Below are 20,911 nucleotides of genomic sequence, written 5' to 3'. Positions count from 1 at the left end.
ACAAGAACCTCATACCAACTGTGAAGCATGGAGGTGGAAATGTCATGGTTTGGGGCTGCTTTGCAGCAGCACGGCCTGGCAAGCTCTCCATTATAGAATCCACAATGAATTCTTCACTGTATCAGAGGGTGCTTGAGAAAAATGTAAGACCATCTGTCCAAAAACTGAAGCTGAAGCGGAGGTGGATCATGCAACATGCCAACAACCCAAAACATCCCAGTAAATCCACCAAGGAATGGCTCAAAAGAAGGAAATGGAGATTTCTGGAATGGCCAAGTCAAAGCCCGGATCTTAATCCTATTGAGATGCTGTGGGGTGATTTGAAACGGGCTGTGCATGCAAGAAACCCATCAAACCTCACACAGCTGAAGAAATTCTACATGGAGGAGTGTGGAAAACTTTCTTCCAGTCGATGTCAGAGACTGGTAGATGGTTATAGGAAACGTCTAATTGAGGTTATTTCAGCCAAAGGGGGAAACACCAGCTATTAGGACCATAAAGTGTCCTAACTTTTTCCTCCCAATAAAATGTCTTTTTTGTTTATTACATTTTACAACTTGTGTTTAAAAGTAATTTTTTCAGTTTTGTTTGTTTAGTTATATAAGCTCCGTCTCTCAATACTGTTCAAATGAAGCTCAAATGTTCATTTGTTTAAATATGTTCAAAAAGACAAAGGTTCTCATGGGGTGTTCTAACTTTTTCACATGACTGTATGTATAATTGCAGCAAGGGTCTTGACTCGTGTTAAACCCTGTGATTATGTTACTCCCATCTAGTTTAATCTAAACTGGCTACCAGTTAAACACCATAGATTTCTTTTTTTTTTATAATGCCTTAAATGGGCTAGGGCCTACTTATCTCTGATGTGCTACATTCATATAGACCTGCTGGGGATCTTTGCTTTTTGAATTGTGGTCTCCTTACCACCCTCACTGCACTCATTATCTATTTGTTAGGTAATTTGATGTTTGAACCCCACTTCACTTCTGTTCTTCTATGAAAGACCACATATCCTTCCATTAAGCCCTAGCTAGCAGAGGTTCTTTGGGTACTTGCTTCCTCCCATACAGTGCTACAGTATGTATGCATAAGCACTCCCCCTTTTCTGTGTAGTATAGCATTTGGGTCCAGACCCTTGCTGCTGGTGAGTCCTTCCCAGACATGCTAACCAGCTCGATGCTGGACCCAGAAACCTAAAATATAGCATAAAAAACATCCTGTTTTTTTCTTGAATTTTTATATCTCTTTTAATTGCATGCTGTTTTTATGTTTATTGATCTTATTTTATTTAGTGTATTGACCCTCTCATACATTTTGTACAGTGGGCCTGAGTGGTAAAGAAAACACTTTAAAATTTTCTTTCAGCTGCTCCTGTGTTTAGGGGTCACCACAGCAGATCATTCTGGTCAGCATATCAGGGGGGAAACTCTGACCAAAGATATGCAAACTACACACAGAAAGAACCTGGACCACTCCACCTGGGAACAGGGACAACAGTGCTACCCACTGACCTCTTGTGCCGCCCTACTGTGAAATGTAAATATTATTTTAGTATTGATATTGGTCAATACTTAAGAGCTTTGATATACAGATCAGTTTGGAAATTGTTAAGATATAAACAAATATTAATATTAAATTTAATATTTAAATCTTCATTAACTGAGGACACAAAAGTTTTATTAATCATGTTTTATTTCTGTTGAGCCACAATTCACTGCAGTTTTTTTTTATCATGAAATTGATACCTTAATATCAGTCATGATACCATTCTGAAAATAAAATTATTCTTTCAAAAAACACCAACTGCCTTTTTGCAATATTAAAATTTATTAAAATAAAATTGTATTGAGACTTTAGGCCAACATAAAGCAGCACTTTTTATCATCCACTGCATGTGCATAAAACACAGTGTGTGACAAAGTAAAATATCTTATAAATTCTATCTTGTCCATTGTCTAATATTGGTAAATTCTGCTTCATAACTCCTCATCTGAGTCATTAAAAAAGAACATCTCTTTAGGGGGCAGGGTGCATGTGTTTGGACTGTGAGGGTTTTGATGACGTGCTGGGTAATTCATGCTGAAACCATGCAGCTCAGTGGCAGAAAAAGTTAAATGTCCATCATGTTTGTTAACTTGAGACTGCAGATTTAGTGAGGGTGGTCCACTTACACATCGGCGCACTGGAATGCTAGAACACACAGACACGAAAAAAGAATATTAATGTACAAGAACATTAACAGCAGATCAAAAGATGTAACACAAAAAAACAGTGAGATCGCTGGTTACTCTGCCTCTTGTTAGTGCCACTTGTATTACACAATATTAAAATCACACTTTTTTGACAGCTGTGAAATACAACCTCAAATAAAAAAAATTTTTGACTATTAAAAAACAGTGTTTATTACATTTCTTTACCTTTTATTAATTGCAGACTGTATGATTTCAAGACATTTTTATGTTTTGTCTGATCAATTTCATTTCATTCGTTAAACATAAATGAATAAATCTGTTGCAGGCCTGAAATGCTGGAAGCGATGTTTATTAACAAATGAAATGACATTAACCAGACAAAACATGAAATATTTTGGGTTCGTGCTGTCTGCTATGAAATAAAAGTCAAAGTAAATGTAAAAAACACTGCATTTTCCATACTGCCCCAGCTCTTTTCCTGATTTGGGGTTGTAGGTGTTGGATAACTTTCTACCACCACTTTATCCTCAGGGTGGGTCCAGTTACCCTGGAATTACTGAGTACAATGCAGTAACACATCCTGGGCGGAACACCTATTACAGGGTTAAACCTCAAGAACATTAAGGATGCCCACGGCCGATACAACACAAAAAAATACAACACAAAATCACACCAGCTGGCCAGAAATTAAAACATAAAACCACCACCTACTAGACCAGTGGGAAAAGCCAGGCAAGTAGTCACACCCATCCTTGCATTACCAGAAATCCAGTTTCTGCACACTTACTTGCTCGTTTTCGTAGATGCTCCTTTCCAGGCAGTCTGGTAGATGCTTCCTGCCACTTCAAAAAGCCAGCGTGTGTCTTCAGGCACTTCTGGAATCCATTCCACAAACCTACAAAACACAACCAGCAATACATTTTTATAAAAGGGCTAAATATATGTAGACACCCCTCCTACTTACTGAGTCTAAGTGTTTTAGTTACATTTATTGCTAACACGTGTATGAAATCAATTATATACAGTAAACTTTATGCTTGCAACTTTGTGGCAACCTTTTCAGAATGGCTTTAAGTGAGGTCTAAAAAATGATTAAAAAAACTTTGATGGCCTGCACAAAGCCTCAACATTCCTGTGATGTTCAAAAAGTTTCCGCACTTTTATATTTTCGTTTGCAACGGTAAGGGTGGGAGGAGTAGTAATTAATCATGTCTGAGAGACTGACAGAGAACTTACAGCGCCATCTGATTTCCACATTTTGGACTGCTCAGAGAAGCTTTAAGGTAAGAAGATTTTCATGTGATAATTATGTGAAAGCAGTGGTGCATCAGTGGCTACGCTATAACTGGGAAAAATGCATCAGAAGATGACTATGTAGAGAAGTGATGTAATTTGTTTATGAATTTTTTAATAGAGTTAAAAGAGTGCGGAAACTTTCTGAAGAACCCTTGTATTAAAATAAGTAAGCCATATAAATATTTCTTAGTAAATAGGTCTTAAGGGTTCTACTGCATCAGATCGTGTTTTGCCTCATAAAAATAGTTTTATGAGATGCTTTTCATTTAAGAAGAGTCTGTCTGTTTTCATTTTTGGGTCGTAAAGAGTCAAGAACTCTTCATAACAAAAAGCCAGCCAATCTTTTTGTTTTTCAAATACATTAAGTGTCTTGTAATACACTTCATTTGATCACATTGTTTCAACAACTTGGCTTATTGTGCTCTCCAGATATATTCACTTTATTCACAATAGTAGGAACATATAAATATCGACCAGTCTTTAGGATTAATTACAACAAAAACCTACAATAAATTGCATATATTTAAATGGCAGAATATAATATTCCAGATCACACCATTTTACCTGCTAGCAGGTGGACTGGGTAACTTGAGCTGAATGTACAGTATTACACAGAATTTGTATGTAATGTTAAACTGTAAATATTTAGACAGAGAGTTAAAAGGAAAGCCAAGGTACAAACCTCTGTACTGCTGAGTAGGCTGACTCTACTGGCAGTGTGTAGGGCATCAGCATGTAGGAAGCCAAGCGAACAGGAAACAGGCCAGAAAGCTGAGCCATCAAACCGTGCTTTTCCTTACAGGCCTCACAGAACACTGCAAGCACACAAACACATACATTATGTTCTCTCTGATAACAGCTTTAACATCATGTATGTTATAGATGCAGTTTAAAGATAAATGCTTAATTTAGTCACAGCCTGTATAACCTTTGCCATTTTATAACTTGTTACCTTTTTTAATTGATGTGGGTAAGTTATTAACAAGCTGCTCATCCAACCACCAGTGGTGTGCCTTTAATAGTCTTAGTCTTCGTAGCACCCACTCCTTTGTAGATTCAGAGTTCACACTGGTGCCGCAGCAGCAGGACATGTTTTCCATCAGGGCTAGATCTGTTGTTGGACACTCAGCTCTTATTAAATCTAAAGGTAAAAACATGCCATCAGCATTAATCAACTCACCATAACCTTGCATTTACACTGGGACAAGCATTAAAAACTCAAAAGTCGAATTGTAATTATTTTAAAGATTTGTGCTATAGTCAAAAATGTTGAATATTACTATCAAAGAGTCTGATTGATTGAGCCTGAGCATTTGGTAGATTCCCATTTTATTCATGATACCCCCACAGAATATGATGCTTTTTCACATTAACAAGTGAATGTAAATCATTTTCACTGTTACTTACTGTTGTCCTCAAGGAATCGAAGGGCGTCTCTGTATCCAAGCTGACACATCTCTGCCATTACCTGTACCGTGTGAGAAACAACAAAGTGCATGCAAATAAATAACAAACACCAACTATTAGAGGTCTGTTAGCCAAATGATTACACTCAAATTCACATGAACAGTCCTATAAAACGCTGTTTACTGCTTAAATCCAAAATCCATTCATTAAGAGAAAGTTATGTAAATCAGTATTATCCAGTTGCTTTTTTTTGCATTCCTCCCAATCTAGTTGTATCCAATTACCTGATTGCATTACACTTCCTTTCTACTGATGTTGATCTCCACCCTGATTGAGGAGAGCTGAGACTAACACATGCCCCCACCGACATGTGTGCAGTAGCAGACTGCATCTTTTCATATGCTGATCAGCTTTGGGTATGGAAAGACACACCCTGATCCACATTATTCCTTGACTCTGTGCAGGCGCCATCAATCATCCAGCAGAGATCGTAATTGCATCATTTATGAGGTCCCCTCTGGCACCCTCCTTAAACAACAGCCAATCATTGTTCATGTAGGCGCCCAGCCTGCCGGATGGCAGAGCCGAGTTTTGCACCGAAAAGCGTGAATGTTTTACCGCTGCGCCACTTGAGCGCCTATCCAGCTGCTTTTTTTTATTTTTGCAAATATTCTTTTTTGGTTAAAAAACGACTGAAACACTTTTCTGAATGACAGGCTTTAATTACACGGAGATGTGGCCAGTGTCATCTGTGTTACATAGCTTGTAATTTATGTCAACTCATTTTTAGTGGTTTTAATTTGATACAATTGCAATTCGAATTGTACATATCAATGAAATATATAGACACATTATTTCATGTATATGGCAATGTACTTGTGTATGGTATGACATACAGGTATATTTGCTCTGTTATATATCACATACAGTGAGGGGAATTGAGAATTCACTCTTCTTGTTGTTATAGCTCCAGTGCATATATCCAATTTAATGTTTGATAATTATACTAGAAGTATAGTTATGTATTTTTTAAATCATATCCAAATGAAAAAATCTATGTGTAAAATTAAATATGCAGTCACATGTCCTCTTTAACTATGTTCTTTTACCATCCCATAAGAACTGTGTAGCCAGAATGAACAGCAGTGTAATTCTGAGCACTTTGAGAACATTTGCAAGGCGGCATTCCAGGTTTTGGCTGTGACTTTTCTAACTGGATTTCTATCAGCATTTGGCTTTTAGTACCCTGGCATGTGTCCAAGTATGGTATGTGGTGCTAGTGGAGGAGGATGTAAATTTTTTTTGACCTTGGGTTCTGGAGGAAAGAGGGCTTTGCTGAGCCGGTACAGGTTTCCACTGTTGACCTGAATGCTGGTGTTGGTGACGCGCAGCTCATGGAAGCTGCTGGAATTGTCTTTAGGGCAGATGTCACTCTCTCCTGAGAATGGAGAGATGGAAATGGTGTTTTTCATCTCTGACTGGGGAAGATTATTGCTCATACCACCATCAACATATCTCTGTACAAAAAAGAACATTTACTGAGTGGATTCAGCTATAAAGTCAGTTGCAAAATTTGCATTTACTAAACATCAACAGGGATTAAAAAAGATGTTTTAGTGTTGATTGCTGACCAAAATCGTACATTTTAAATTAATTTCTTAAATAATTAAAACAGATTAATGTTCATTTCCATGTTTTTTCACCGCTTTTTCCCAATCAGGGTCGTGGTGGGTCTGGTTTATGGGAAATCACTGGGCATAATGCAGCAACGCACCCTGAACAGAAAGCCAATCCATTGTGAAATTGATTAAAATAAATGTTTTTACATTTTTTTAAAGAATCAACAAGGCAATAAATTTATAACGTGGCAAATCTGTAACTGATTGATTGATTAATTGAATACTTTATCAATCCCTAAAGGGAAATGGCAGAAATTAACCTGTATCAATTTAAAGCAGTTTCTAAGATTAAATAAATCTATGAATTTTTTTTTTTTAATATTAATTTTGAAATTCATTATTGGTTTTCAAAGTGTAACTGGTCCAGATGGGCTTGGCCTGGATGCCAGTATACTTTATCTATCTTCAGGAAATTCAGGTGTTGTCACTATGGAACCGCCTGGATGAACAAGCTGCCCAGTCGATGCTGTAGATGTCTAGCTTGTCTTTTGCCATCCCTGGCTTATGTTAGGATTCCCTATCTTTCTTTTCTTTCCAAGAACTTGGTTGTTGCAGACAACCGGGGTCATATCGTGACAACCAGTTCTCAGTTCTTTATTATACCTTTTCTATCCACTCTCTCCAGTGCAAGCTGAGGATGTTTTTGTTTTTCCTAATTTCTTATTTTGTTTCCATTATTTTGGCCACCCTATTAATTTGCAGTTGTCCCTTTTTGCTTGAGGCTTTTAACCACAGTTTTGTTCTTTCTTGGTCAAGCATTTGGCACTTGGGTTAATTTTTTATTTTTATAGGTGTGGGGCTTAACCTCACACTTCAGTAGAAAGGCGTAATTTTCCCCCTTACAAAAAGACTAGTTTAATAATGCCTTCATGTCATTTATTTATTTATTAGAATTTTAACGTCATGTTTGACACACTTTGGTTACATTCATGACAGAAATGGTAGTTACTTGTTACACAAGATTCATCAGTTCACAAGTTTAATGTTAAACCCAGTCATGGACAATTTTGTGTTTCCAATTCACCTCACGTGCATGTCTTTGGACTGTGGGAGGAAACCGGAGCTCCTGGAGGAAACCCATGCAGACACAGGGAGAACATGCAAACTCCACACAGTAAGGACCCGGACCGCCCCACCTGGGGATCGAACCCAGGACCTTCTTTCTGTGAGGTGACAGTGCTACCCACTGAGCCTTTATGTCAACATACACTTATATAAAACATACACATATATAAATGTACTTATACATTTGCAGGGCACTTAATTAGGAACATCTGTAAACTTGCTCATTTATTAAGTATACCATTAGCTGGTTAAGTGGCAGCAGCAAAATGCATGAAATCATCAAACATTAGAATCAAGAAAATGTGCTCTGAAATAATCTGACCGTGGCATGGTGGTTGGTGCCAGATGGGCTTGTTTAAGTATTGAATTTGTAAGCACAAAAGTGTAACATTTACAGTGCAAAAAAAAATCAGTGTTTGGAAGTTCTGTAGATAGAAAATCCCTTATTGAGTGAGGGATCACAGAAAAATGGGCTTAGATCAGTTATACTGCATACAACTGTATAATCAGTTATAATCCTTATAACTGTAGTGAGCAGAAAAGCATCTTATGAAAATAAAGCATGTCTCAAGTCTCTCATTAATAAGCCATTTTCACCAGTAAAACTGTCAGGATTAGCAGTTTTGGACATACACAAACCAGGCTGTTTGGCACTGACAACCATTCTATTACAAGTAACTTGTTCTCTACATTACCACTGAACAAATATCCTCCTAAATGAAAACTGGATTTAAGAGACATATGGACCACAGACTGGTTTCCCACTTTAACAGTCAGCAGAATACCTTATGTTAATATCTATTCTAAGTGCCAGGTTTGGCTGACATTAATATGAAGAAAGTAAAAACAGCATCCATCTGTTATAATGGTACCATTTGTCATCATAATATAAAGTGAATTTCAGCCCTATTGTTAACACATTTAAAATTTTCAAAATGCCCCACTTCTGAATGAACTAAGTGAGCCATGCAATGTGCTGTCCATTTCTAGGAAAATTATTAACCTAATTCCTTACTTCTGTGTAACTTGCAAAAAGGACAGTGTGCCAGGAGTGTTGGCAGGAAAAATGGCACTGGTATCAGTTCCAAGAGTCATAAACAACAGTCTGAGGAAGTCCAAAGAGACAGCTAAAACTTTTTCTCTCACAGTAGCTCAGTAATAACTATAGCTTCTGTCCTGATATACAGTGTATGTTATGTTAAAGGGGGAGTTATTTCTATACACTGAGTCACGCTTTATCTTAGTTCTAAATTGTAACTTGGCTGTGTTCCAGGTCCTAAACCAGTACATAATGTACAAATAAGACAGATAACACAAGGTTCAGGGGAGGGGCAGGGTGCTATCTGTAATGGGCTCACCTGCCGTATAGATTAGCGGTGGGCACCAATTACAGAATCATGCCATCATGCCATGCAACTAATGTCCAGCAATTATTCGCTCTAGCCGGAGGTGTCTCAATTTTATCTTGATTGTTACCTCCCCACAGAGTTAATGGCTTCTTTGTTTGCAACCTGATTTCTGAGGCATTTCGGCTTTCCACTGGCACAAATATTGGCACAACATGAATTAAGTCTTATATCTACACTATTTAATACCCTGAGAGTGTGTTACAAGTTTACATACATTTGTAGGGAACATGTAAGTCATTGCAGTTTTTGGGAGCTTTAGCCAAGTGATCCTTACACTAGCTAGCTCCAAAGAGGCACCTTAATGCTTGAATGAAGTGGATATCTAATTACACAAACAAAAAAAATTAAAAGCAGGACCTCTTTTTCATTATGGCAGCCTCTAAGCCATGGAAAAGCTCGCCTGACTTTCTTTTTCCCATTTTCTCCCAACTTAGCGTAGTCAATTTTTTTTGTCTTCCACTGATGGGGGATCCCTGATTACAGTTGAGGTGGTTATATTGCTGCTCATGCCTCCTACGACCCGAGCACAGTCCTTAGTGGAACCCTTTTTCACCTATGCATTCTGCACAGGCGCCTCTCTATCTGCTAATCAGGTCCTTACACAGCGTTTAAAGACCCCACCCACATTGTCCGGTCATCCCGCCCTAGCGGAAACGTGTCTGCTGCAGGCACTGCCAATTATGCCCGCTAGATGGCGCCCAGCAGAATCTCGGCGCTGGTGTGCTAGCGGAATATCGTGCTTGACAATATCGTACAAGTTCTAGAATCTTCTAAATTGTGGCAGGTAATTTTTTTTCCTTTTTTGAGGTTCTTACAACTACAATCTAACCATGAAGACAATTTATTTTTAAATCTTTTAGAATAATGTGAAAGTTTTCTGACCTTGGCCACTGTTCCATTTTCTTTTTAATGGATGCAGTTAAACTAGCCTTATTTATATTGTCAAACTGAGATTTAGTCAAACTAAGTTTGATTTCTGTGGAAATAAATTACCACATTCGTCTCAGGAAACACATTCAACATGGCATTAATCTGCAATGTTGGACCAGTTACATTCACTTGCTAAATTTAACATAATTTTTGCATATGCCAAATTATGTATTTGCTTTTTCATTTGTATTGTGTATGTGTTGCCTTTTTTTCTTAACTTAACAATAAAAAAACATCCAGACCGTTGCATAAGACTGTATGGCCGAAGAAATGTGACTGACAACAGTCAATCAAATAACAAAGAGATGCTTACTTTTTTGAAAACACACAATAAACTTAAAAAACCTTTTTGGACAAAGAAGTTTGTGTCTTAATAACAATAAATAGAAAATAAATATTAAAATTACATGATTTAACTCTAAGTCAAATTAATGTGTAAAGCTCTCTTCACAATTTCACAGATACTTTATAAGCAACTTTACAGGTCCAAAATCCCTTACATGTACAGTACATACTCCTACAATGTCTGTAAACTTTTGACTTTAACCTTCATGTCACAAATATTACCTTCATGTATTACAAATATATGAAAACAAGTGACATCAACTGTACATCTCTTCCTAACTTTAACTATGTTGTCTGACCAAGCTGTGCACAATAAATAGTTTAAAGCACAAAAGTAAAACCTCCAGAATAGCTGCAAATTATACTGCTTCTTTATTATATAATAAGTTTTGGTGTTTGGCAACTTGAAGAACAACCCCACCAGAAATAAAGCAAAATTAATGTGCTACTGGTTGACAATTTGAATTTGTGGGTCAAAGTTTATAACAGATTAAGTCAATGAGTTTGGATATTCCAAAAATCTCTAGTAAGTCCTAGTAGCTGACTGGCTCATACTCAAAGACTTATACTTTAAGCCAGTATCCACAAATCCTACTCAGCATGCTCAGCTTACAGTTTCTGCCAGTAAAAGAAAAAAAGTTATTAATATGGTCTGATACAGGGTTCATGTTAGTCCACTGAGCCCTAGCGATCCAGTTGCCTAGTGCTACAAATATGACATTAAGTAATCTAACAATTTAATATGACATCACCGTATGACAAGAATGACCATTGACACTTACAACTCCACGGAAGGAAGGCGGGATCAATCCACAATACACAGGAATGAAACAGCTACAGATAAGAGCCTGAAAAAGTAATGATTCATATCAGATAGATTTCAATGTCTAACATTTATACTATTGAATCTAAATGATACTGTCAATAATCACAACATAATAACACTCTTGATAAGAATAAAATCATTGTTTGAGAAAGTATAATGATCATGATTTGGTTTGCCACGTAGTTCGTCTGTACCCGTGAATTAAGAACAGGATTAATTATTGCAAAATAGATTTTTATGTGGCCCTAATGTTCACCCAATAATGTATTACATTTACATTATCCAAAGTGACTTACAGTATGGTGACAGTGGACAGTCTGAGCAATTAAGGGTTAAGGGCCTTGCTCAAGGGCCCATCAGTGGCAACCTGGCAGTGGTGAGGCTTGAACCAGTGACCTTCTGATTACTGGACCAGTACCTTAACCAGTAGGCTACAACTGCCTAGTGTTAAACCACAGAAGTAAAAGTTCATGTTTTAATGAACCAACAATAACCTTTTAATACCACCAGTAAGATATGAGGGTTCTTCAAAAAGTTTCCTCACTTTTTTTTAACTCTATTTACTAAGAATTTCGAAAACAAATAACATCACTTTTTTTAGTCACCCTCCGATGCATTTTCCCCAGCGCCGTACCAACTTTTTAATGCCATCAGCAAAAAATGTTTTCTGTTGAGCGAGTAGCCACTGATGCACCGCTGCTTTCACATCATCATCGTGAAAATATTCTTCCCCTTAAAGCTTCTTTGAGTGTACAAAAAGGTGGAAATCAGATGCCGCTAAATCTGGACTATAGGCTCTCTCTCAGTCTCTCAGACACAACCAATTACTACTCCTCCTGCTCTCACCGTTTCCAATGAAAATATAAAAGTACAGATACTTTTTGAAGATCTTTTGTATACACCTTCTGTTTCTACCATATTCACCTGCAATGCCTTTTTGTTACATTGACCTGTACCTGTGTAGCTTTCTTTCCCCAGTTAATCAATTAATTTATCAGTCTAGACTGATAAAAAAAAGAACTCAACTCTACAAATTATCATATTACATAATAAACCACAGTTTTATGTAATGTTAATATAACATATAATCATTTTTCAAAACAATACATACAATCAATTCAATGGAAATCAAACTCGCTCACGATCCCAAACATACACCGATCAGCCATAACATTAAAACCACCTCCTTGTTTCTACACTCACTGTCCATTTTATCAGCTCCACTTACCATATAGAAGCACTTTGACGTTCTACAATTACTGATTGTAGTCCATCTGTTTCTCTACATACTTTTTTTAGCCTGCTTTCACCCTGTTCTTCAATGGTCAGGACCCCCACAGGACCACTACAGAGCAGGTATTATTAGGTGGTGGTGGATCATTCTTAGCACTGCAGTGACACTGACATGGTGGTGGTGTGTTAGTGTGTGTTGTGCTGGTATTAGTGGATCAGACACAGCAGCGCTGCTGGAGTTTTTAAATGTCCACTCACTGTCCACTCTATTAGACACTCCTACCTAGTTGGTCCACAGAGACGATCACTCATCTATTGCTGCTGTTTGAGTTGGTCATCTTCTAGACCTTCATCAGTGGTCAAAAAACGCTGCCCACGGGGCGCTGTTGGCTGGATATTTCTGGTTGGTGGACTATTCTCAGTCCAGCAGTGACAGTGAGGTGTTTAAAAACTCCATCAGCATTGCTGTGTCTTATCCACTCATACCAGCACATCACACACTAACACACCACCACGTCAGGGTCACTGCAGTGCTGAAAATGAGCCACAACCCAAATAATACCTACTCTGTAGTGGTCCTGGGAGAGTCCTGACCATTGAAGAACAGCATGAAAAGGGGCTAAGCATGCAGAGAAACAGATGGACTACAGTCAGTAATTGTAGAACTGCAAAGTGCTTCTATATGGTAAGTGGAGCTGATAAAATTGACAGTAAGTGTAGAAACAAGGAGGTGGTCATAATGTTGTGCCTGTTTGGTGTATATACACTGTGCCACAATTTGAAATCCTCACATTGGTCAATTTCAGCAGTGCTGACAGGACATCCTCACCTGAATGAGCTCATCTTTAGAGGAAAAGTCTGAGGCTAGAACATTTTCTCCATTACTGACTTGTGTAAGCGATACACACAGTCTGCCACTTGCTAGTGTGTGAGCATCTTCGGGCAGGTCTCGCTGGAGGCCAGTGCGAAGCACCTTCACCAAGTTAAAGGTGGGATGCAGTGGGCCCAGGTTACGCCTCCGTGCATCCTTAGCCACCTCAATTACATCTTCGCAGCATTTATCTAAAAATATAAAGTCAAGTCAGATAAGCTACACACAGAGGACATATTTAATCATTAGAAAGACCAAAAAAGAGTGTTAAACCCTACATATAAAGACTCATGCAATTTCTTTCACTGTAGTGGCAAATAAATATCTGGCATTTCTTATAGGTCTTGTAATGGAGTTGGTATAAATTTGCAAACCTTAATTGAAATTACATACATAATGCATTATGCCTATTCATTCTGAGGAGTCTCAATTTTTAACTTTGTTGTATTTAGGTGGTATTTAAACTGGGACAGAGTTTCAGTTACAACACAGTGTTGTGCTCAGACAGTTTATTGACTAGTAATTATCCATCACAGTACATGGACTTGACATGGAGAAATCATAACTCTACCATGTTTCTGGCAGCACAAAAACGCTGGTGGAAAAGGTTTTGTGCAGCCTCATGGATCCTAAGGACAAGGGTTCAGTCTTTGCCTTCAGTTCAAATAAATTAAATAAATGAAAAAAAGTCATGACTAATCTTAATTTAAAATGAATAACTAATAAAAACTAATGACAAAAGTAATTAAACACTAATGACATGGCAACTATCTACTTGCTATCCTATCCTCTTGGGAAATATACAGTACTATCTGGAAGATATCAAGATTGAATAATGCAAGTGCAACTGTTATTAGAAGGTAATAAAATACTAAAGACACAGTGTAATTTTTTTAAGAGTACAAAAACTCCATTTTGTGTCGCTATGTATTTGTTCCATATTTAAGGCCTGATTTCTATTATAAAAATTTTTAATATTTCGACTAAAGAAATACAATCTTCATTTTCAGAAAAGTTTAAAGTTTAACACAGGACAATTAATAAAACAATAAAAAGGAGAACCTATGATTTGTTAATCCTCTTGAATCGTTATTTAACTGATAAAGGTTGAAAGAAAATATTTTCTTTTTTAATTGTATTTTATAATTATAAACACTTTCAGAATTCGATTCTTATGTTTCATGATGATGCTCCATATATTTTCAATAGTAGACATACTGTACAGTGTATCACAAAAGTGAGTACACCCCTCACATTTCTGCAGATATTTAAGTATATCTTTTTATGGGACAACACTGACAAAATGACACTTTGACACAATGAAAAGTAGTCTGTGTGCAGCTTATATAACAGTGTAAATTTATTCTTCCCTCAAAATAACTCAATATACAGCCATTAATGTCTAAACCACCGGCAACAAAAGTGAGTACACCCCTAAGAGACTACGCCCCTAAATGTCCAAATTGAGCACTGCTTGTCATTTTCCCTCCAAAATGTCATGTGATTTGTAAGTGTTACTAGGTCTCAGGTGTGCATAGGGAGCAGGTGTGTTCAATTTAGTAGTGAGAGCTTCACACTCTCTCATACTGGTCACTGAAAGTTCCAACATGGCACCTCATGGCAAAGAACTCTCTGAGGATCTTAAAAGACGAATTGTTGCGCTACATGAAGATGGCCAAGGCTACAAGAAGATTGCCAACACCCTGAAACTGAGCTGCAGCACAGTGGCCAAGATCATCCAGCGTTTTAAAAGAGCAGGGTCCACTCAGAACAGACCTCGCGTTGGTCGTCCAAAGAAGCTGAGTGCACGTGCTCAGCGTCACATCCAACTGCTGTCTTTGAAAGATAGGCGCAGGAGTGCTGTCAGCATTGCTGCAGAGATTGAAAAGGTGGGGGGTCAGCCTGTCAGTGCTCAGACCATACGCCGCACACTACATCAAATTGGTCTGCATGGCTGTCACCCCAGAAGGAAGCCTCTTCTGAAGTCTCTACACAAGAAAGCCCGCAAACAGTTTGCTGAAGACATGTCAACAAAGGACATGGATTACTGGAACCATGTCCTATGGTCTGATGAGACCAAGATTAATTTGTTTGGTTCAGATGGTCTCAAGCATGTGTGGCGGCAATCAGGTGAGGAGTACAAAGATAAGTGTGTCATGCCTACAGTCAAGCATGGTGGTGGGAATGCCATGGTCTGGGGCTGCATGGGTGCAGCAGGTGTTGGGGAGTTACATTTCATTGAGGGACACATGAACTCCAATATGTACTGTGAAATACTGAAGCAGAGCATGATCCCCTCCTTCCGGAAACTGGGTCGCAGGGCAGTGTTCCAGCATGATAATGACCCCAAACACACCTCTAAGACGACCACTGCTTTATTGAAGAGGCTGAGGGTAAAGGTGATGGACTGGCCAAGCATGTCTCCAGACCTAAACCCAATAGAACATCTTTGGGGCATCCTCAAGCGGAAGGTGGAGGAGCGCAAAGTCTCGAATATCCGCCAGCTCCGTGATGTCGTCATGGAGGAGTGGAAAAGCATTCCAGTGGCAACCTGTGAAGCTCTGGTAAACTCCATGCCCAGGAGAGTTAAGGCAGTTCTGGGAAATAATGGTGGCCACACAAAATATTGACACTTCAGGAACTTTCACTAAGGGGTGTACTCACTTTTGTTGCCGGTGGTTTAGACATTAATGGCTGTATATTGAGTTATTTTGAGGAAAGAATAAATTTACACTGTTATATAAGCTGCACACAGACTACTTTTCATTGTGTCAAAGTGTCATTTTGTCAGTGTTGTCCCATGAAAAGATATACTTAAATATCTGCAGAAATGTGAGGGGTGTACTCACTTTTGTGATACACTGTATATCGACTGCATAACATAACAGATGTTGGCTTATGCACCTTTTACTGATAACTGTCTGGATGGTCCTTTTTTATCTCTGGCACAGAGCACATGATGCCCTTTTTCCCAAAACAAGCTGATCAATGGACTCATCTGACCAAAGCACACGTTATCACTGTCTTTCAGACCATCTGAGGTGAGCTTAGGCCCAGAAAACTCTGAGGTATTTCTGAATAGAATTGATGTATCCAGTTGCATTTCTTGATGGACTGACGAGCTCATGTGGCTATATTTATCACACAAGCATGACAGTTTCTCATGCAATGCCGTCTGAGAGTTCAAAGGTCACACACATTTAACAGTGGCTTCCAACTTTGCCCTACGCTAAGATCTCTCCAGATTCCCTGAATCTTTTACAATGTTAGGGACAGTAGATGAAAGATAGAATCTTGCATTGAGAAATGATCTTTTTGAACTGATTGGCAATTCTCTCCTGAGGTTTTGTGAGCCATGGCCCATCATGTCTTATAAAGACTGACCCTTTGGTGGAGCCTCCTTATATACCCAATCAGGACCCCCTAACCTGTTACCAGTTTACCTGCTTATTGTGAAATGCTGTTACATAAACAATATATAAACATTTCATTCTTATTTTGCCTCTGTCCCAACTTTTTGAGGTGTGTTGCAGGCATCAAATTCTAAATGTGTTTCTATTCTTGAAATACAATTAAGCTGATTGGTGAAAACATTTGAAATATTTTCTTTTTACTTTTATTAGTTAATTAAAGATTTAGGAGACTTAACAAATCACATATTTGTCCCTTTTTTTAAAATAGGATTTGCATGTAGGAATTGTATATAAAAAACTTAGTGAACACATTGGATAATACACATTAAATTATTACTTTCAGGGTACAAATATCTGCCAAAGTGAGGGTACACTGAGGGTACATCTTTTAAAATACAGCGTCTGCTATATGCAGTGAATGTAAATGTAAAAATACTAGTACTAAAATGTACACTATATAAACAAACATACTGAGACACGAGTAATTTTTAAAGTCATGTGAAAATCAGCCACAACAATTGCTAACAGGTGTAATAAATCAGTTATATAATCAGTTGTGAAATATGCTTCCAGTGTTGTAGCAACAGAAATCTCTTTCCTACTGCAGCATTATATTTGTCCCTGTGCACAAAGCAAGGTCTATGGATGAATGGACACAAGTTCCTACTGACATACTTCAAAGTCTTGTGAGAAAACTTTTAATAAGAGTGGTTGTTATTACAGAGTTCACTCTATTTTAATGCTATTTGTTTTTGAAATGGGATGTCCCAACAAGGTTCAGGTGTCCAAATACTTTTGGCCATATATTGTATCTTTGTCAGTGGGCTGGTAACCTGGTAATATTGTATCTTAAAATTATTTATATGACACACTTAAAGTTAAAAGTTAGAATAAGGGCCATGTATGTCATGTATCTTGTATCTTGAGACTGAAACATTGACTATTTTATATTATTATATGCATATCCCTTACAGGTGTGTGTAAACTTTTGACTTCCCAATAAAAAATATATATATACCACAGTTACAAAAGTTAAAAACATTTTTTTGGTTTATAATGCTCTGTAAGTGGGTGTTTTGCAAAGATCACACCAAAGGCACAATGTGAAATCATATTATGTAACTGTTACACATAGAGCATACTGTAAATGTGCCTAGTCAGTCTTTCTTCCCTTTATATTAAGTGACATTATTATTATCTCTGCATGGTTATCAGTAAGTAAATCTCCAAAGATTATTAATAAAAGCTATTTGGTTTACTTGTCAAAAATATAATATAAAGGATATCAACTGTACTATTTGCAAAGATCACACCAAAAGCACAATGTGCAAGTATGTTATACCACTATGGATACAAATGCAACATACTGTAAATGTCTCTTTAATTCATCTATATTAAGCTTATATTAAACTTCATAGTTACCAGTGGGTAAATCTCCAAAGATTAATAAAAGCTATATGTTTTAGTCAAAGTAAAACATATTGCTTATTGATATTGATTGAATTTTTCCCACTATATCCATGCACTTGCAAAACCCGCAGTTCAACACGAAACATAAACACTGTTCTTTACAACTAAACATATAGATTTATTGACCTGTCTTCTTTTGAGTCCGATCGACCCCCCTCAGTCTTTTAGGTCAAACCTCACTGATAAAGCTAATCTAAGCGACAGATTTAAACGTGGAAGTTGTTTTGAAGCTGCACTGTTTATATTGTTAAGTGTTGGTACCTAAGCACGCCCGGCTGGTGAGCACTGAGGCTGTGAGAGCTCCAGCAGAAGCTCCGTAGATCTTGTTAGCACCGTGGATCAGGTAGGGCGCTTTCTCCAGAAGACAGCTCGATACACCGATGTGGTAAATCCCCAAAAACCCACAGCCTGCGAACGACAGGTTCCATCCTGCTTTTAAATCGAACATCTCCGCAGATTATGAGCTTTTGCGTCTTGCTTTCTAATATATTAACACTGATGGTGGGCAGTGGTCCTACCCTCTGCCAACGACCGGCTTTCTGCTAGCAGGTCGAGCTGTCAAAAAAGAGAACAACCGGCCATGCCATGTTTTACTTTCCTTTCTTTATCACGCCGCGAGCCTGCAGCCAATTGGAGTCTGAGAGAACAAACCTCGCCCTCTGTACGTAACACTACCAGAGGGACTATTTTCCTTTTTCACAAGTTTATTGGGAACAGTACAAAGTACTTACAGGGCGACGTTAATTTATTAATTAACGTAATAGTAAACAACGTACTTTAGGCAGCAACAACTGCAACCAAGCGTTTCCAACCATACCAGTCTAATCCATAGCTGTGGAGCAATTTTGGCTCACTTTTGTAGACATTGAAAACTTTCAAGTATAAAACTGCCTGTTAAAAGTCACCTCTAAGAATTCCAATGAGGATTAAGTCAAGACTTCGACTAGTCCACTCCAAAAGTCCACCTTTTTATCTGAGGCGAACCTACTAATTTGAATTGCTCTCTTGTTGTGCTTTGTTGAGAAGATTCACTACTGTTTAAAAATGTCCCCATTTGCAGACAACTATGCACACTGTGGTTTACTGAAATCTCAGAGCCTTAGAAATTACAAACCACATTTCTGGAAAAGACAATAAACTATTATTTAGAAAGTGCACAAGTTGCCTTTGTCATCTCCAGACTGGGCATAGGGGCTACTGCAGTGTGGAAACAACAGGGAGAGAAGAGTCATATAAGCACTTTGAGGCTAACATCAGAAACGTCTTTCATCATCCCACAGAGGGTAGGGGGTCTAGCAAAGAAATTTAAAATCACAACATTTCAACTTAAACCAGACCCCACCTGCCCTTGGATATTAAAAAAGAGCAAATTACCAGTTTTTAGCTACTTGTGCATGCTAGAGGGCTGGCTTGTTGTTAGCAAAATGGGAGATAGTAGTCTGATTTTTTAGCACAGATTTTTCATTGTCTTCTTAGACACTAAAAGTGGATTCAGAAAAATCTACACATCAATCTACACTTAATCACCTATAATTTTTCTGGATTGGATCTACAAGGATGAAAGTGAATAATGGTCATTAAAGTACAATCACAGTTAATTATGAAAGAATAATTTAAGATGTTAAGATAATAAAATGTTCCATAATATTAAGAATTTATGCATTATGTAGCAGGGCATAAAGCAAATTTATCATGTGTTAGGCCCATATTGAATAATAAAAAATGGGCACTGATCAGTCAGTTTTTGTTCCTTTCACTCTATGTTTTCAGCAGTGATTGTTAAATATTTTATTCATTAATTTTTAACTAACAGGTCATTCCTGGTCAGGGTTGTGAGTAAAGGCAAAAACACACCCTTGACAGGCCTCTTGTACACTCACTTATTTACTCACCCTCTTACAACTATGAGTACTGTATGAGGAATTTAAAGTAACTGTTGCTAATACTGCCAGTTTTTGGAGATAATAGACATAAACAACACTCATGTGGATACTGTGAGGAGAAAAGATTTGAATCCAGAATTTGGGAGCTGTGCAGTATCAACAATATGCCACACAGTATTAAGTATAATAAGTTAAAATATTGATGTGATGTTATATATTTGATATTTATGTATGTATGTATTTATTTATTTATATATTTATATACATTTTAATACAGTGATATGAAGTGAGGATTAAGTGAGTACCTGTCTGGGGGGGGGGGGGGGGGGGGGGGCGAGTGCCTGACCAGGGGGCGTGGCATTACGAGATTTTTTTACTTCTAAAACTAAAGCAATTCATTTTTTACCCACGGGAGACATATTTGATTAGTCTAACTGACCACGCACACACACACACCTTTAATGTTATCCAGTTCAGTCTGAAAAAAACCTTAAAAATAGGGCTAACAGTGAAGATAAACCGGTGACATGTGTATGTGTATGTGTGTCTTTAAGAGAGCCGCTCTGTTCACAGTATCGATATAAGTGATTCAGGAGTTGATTCATTTTATGCGAAGCGTAAGTTTCTTTTCTCAGTCATCTCTCCATGTTTCCTGTTATTAATTAAATGTCGTGGTTTTAAATAAACACCAGCTACTACAGGACATTTTGTGTGACTCGCTTACCTTAAAAAGCTCAGGCTTAATTAAACTGCTATTACCACAGAGCGGTAACCGAGTCAGACTCGTTCTGCTTGCGGAGCTAAAAGTTTTCTGTCAGTCAGAGCAGATGATCCTGAACTAACCAACTTAGTAATTGATGTACTTGTGTCTCTGCTTGGCTCTGTGAAGTAA

At 37.8% G+C, this 20,911-nt stretch overlaps 1 protein-coding gene across 1 annotated transcript; it reads right to left on the bottom strand.

Annotated features, from left to right (window-relative positions):
- Positions 1 to 1,808: 1,808 nt before the first annotated feature.
- pnpla3 (patatin-like phospholipase domain containing 3) lies at positions 1,809 to 18,701 on the bottom strand. The gene is made up of 9 exons (XM_062995134.1): positions 18,398 to 18,701; positions 13,212 to 13,444; positions 11,106 to 11,171; positions 6,203 to 6,412; positions 4,896 to 4,956; positions 4,441 to 4,629; positions 4,171 to 4,303; positions 2,980 to 3,087; positions 1,809 to 2,190 (listed from the first exon to the last, which is right to left on the bottom strand). Exons 1-9 carry the CDS (start codon positions 18,582 to 18,584, stop codon positions 1,977 to 1,979), a joined length of 1,401 nt encoding a protein of 466 aa, XP_062851204.1. The 5' UTR covers positions 18,585 to 18,701; the 3' UTR covers positions 1,809 to 1,976.
- Positions 18,702 to 20,911: the final 2,210 nt, after the last annotated feature.

Source organism: Trichomycterus rosablanca, chromosome 1 (assembly GCF_030014385.1).
Source record: "Trichomycterus rosablanca isolate fTriRos1 chromosome 1, fTriRos1.hap1, whole genome shotgun sequence".
Taxonomy (NCBI): Eukaryota; Metazoa; Chordata; class Actinopteri; order Siluriformes; family Trichomycteridae; genus Trichomycterus; species Trichomycterus rosablanca.
This window is presented reverse-complemented; position numbering and strand designations above follow the sequence as displayed.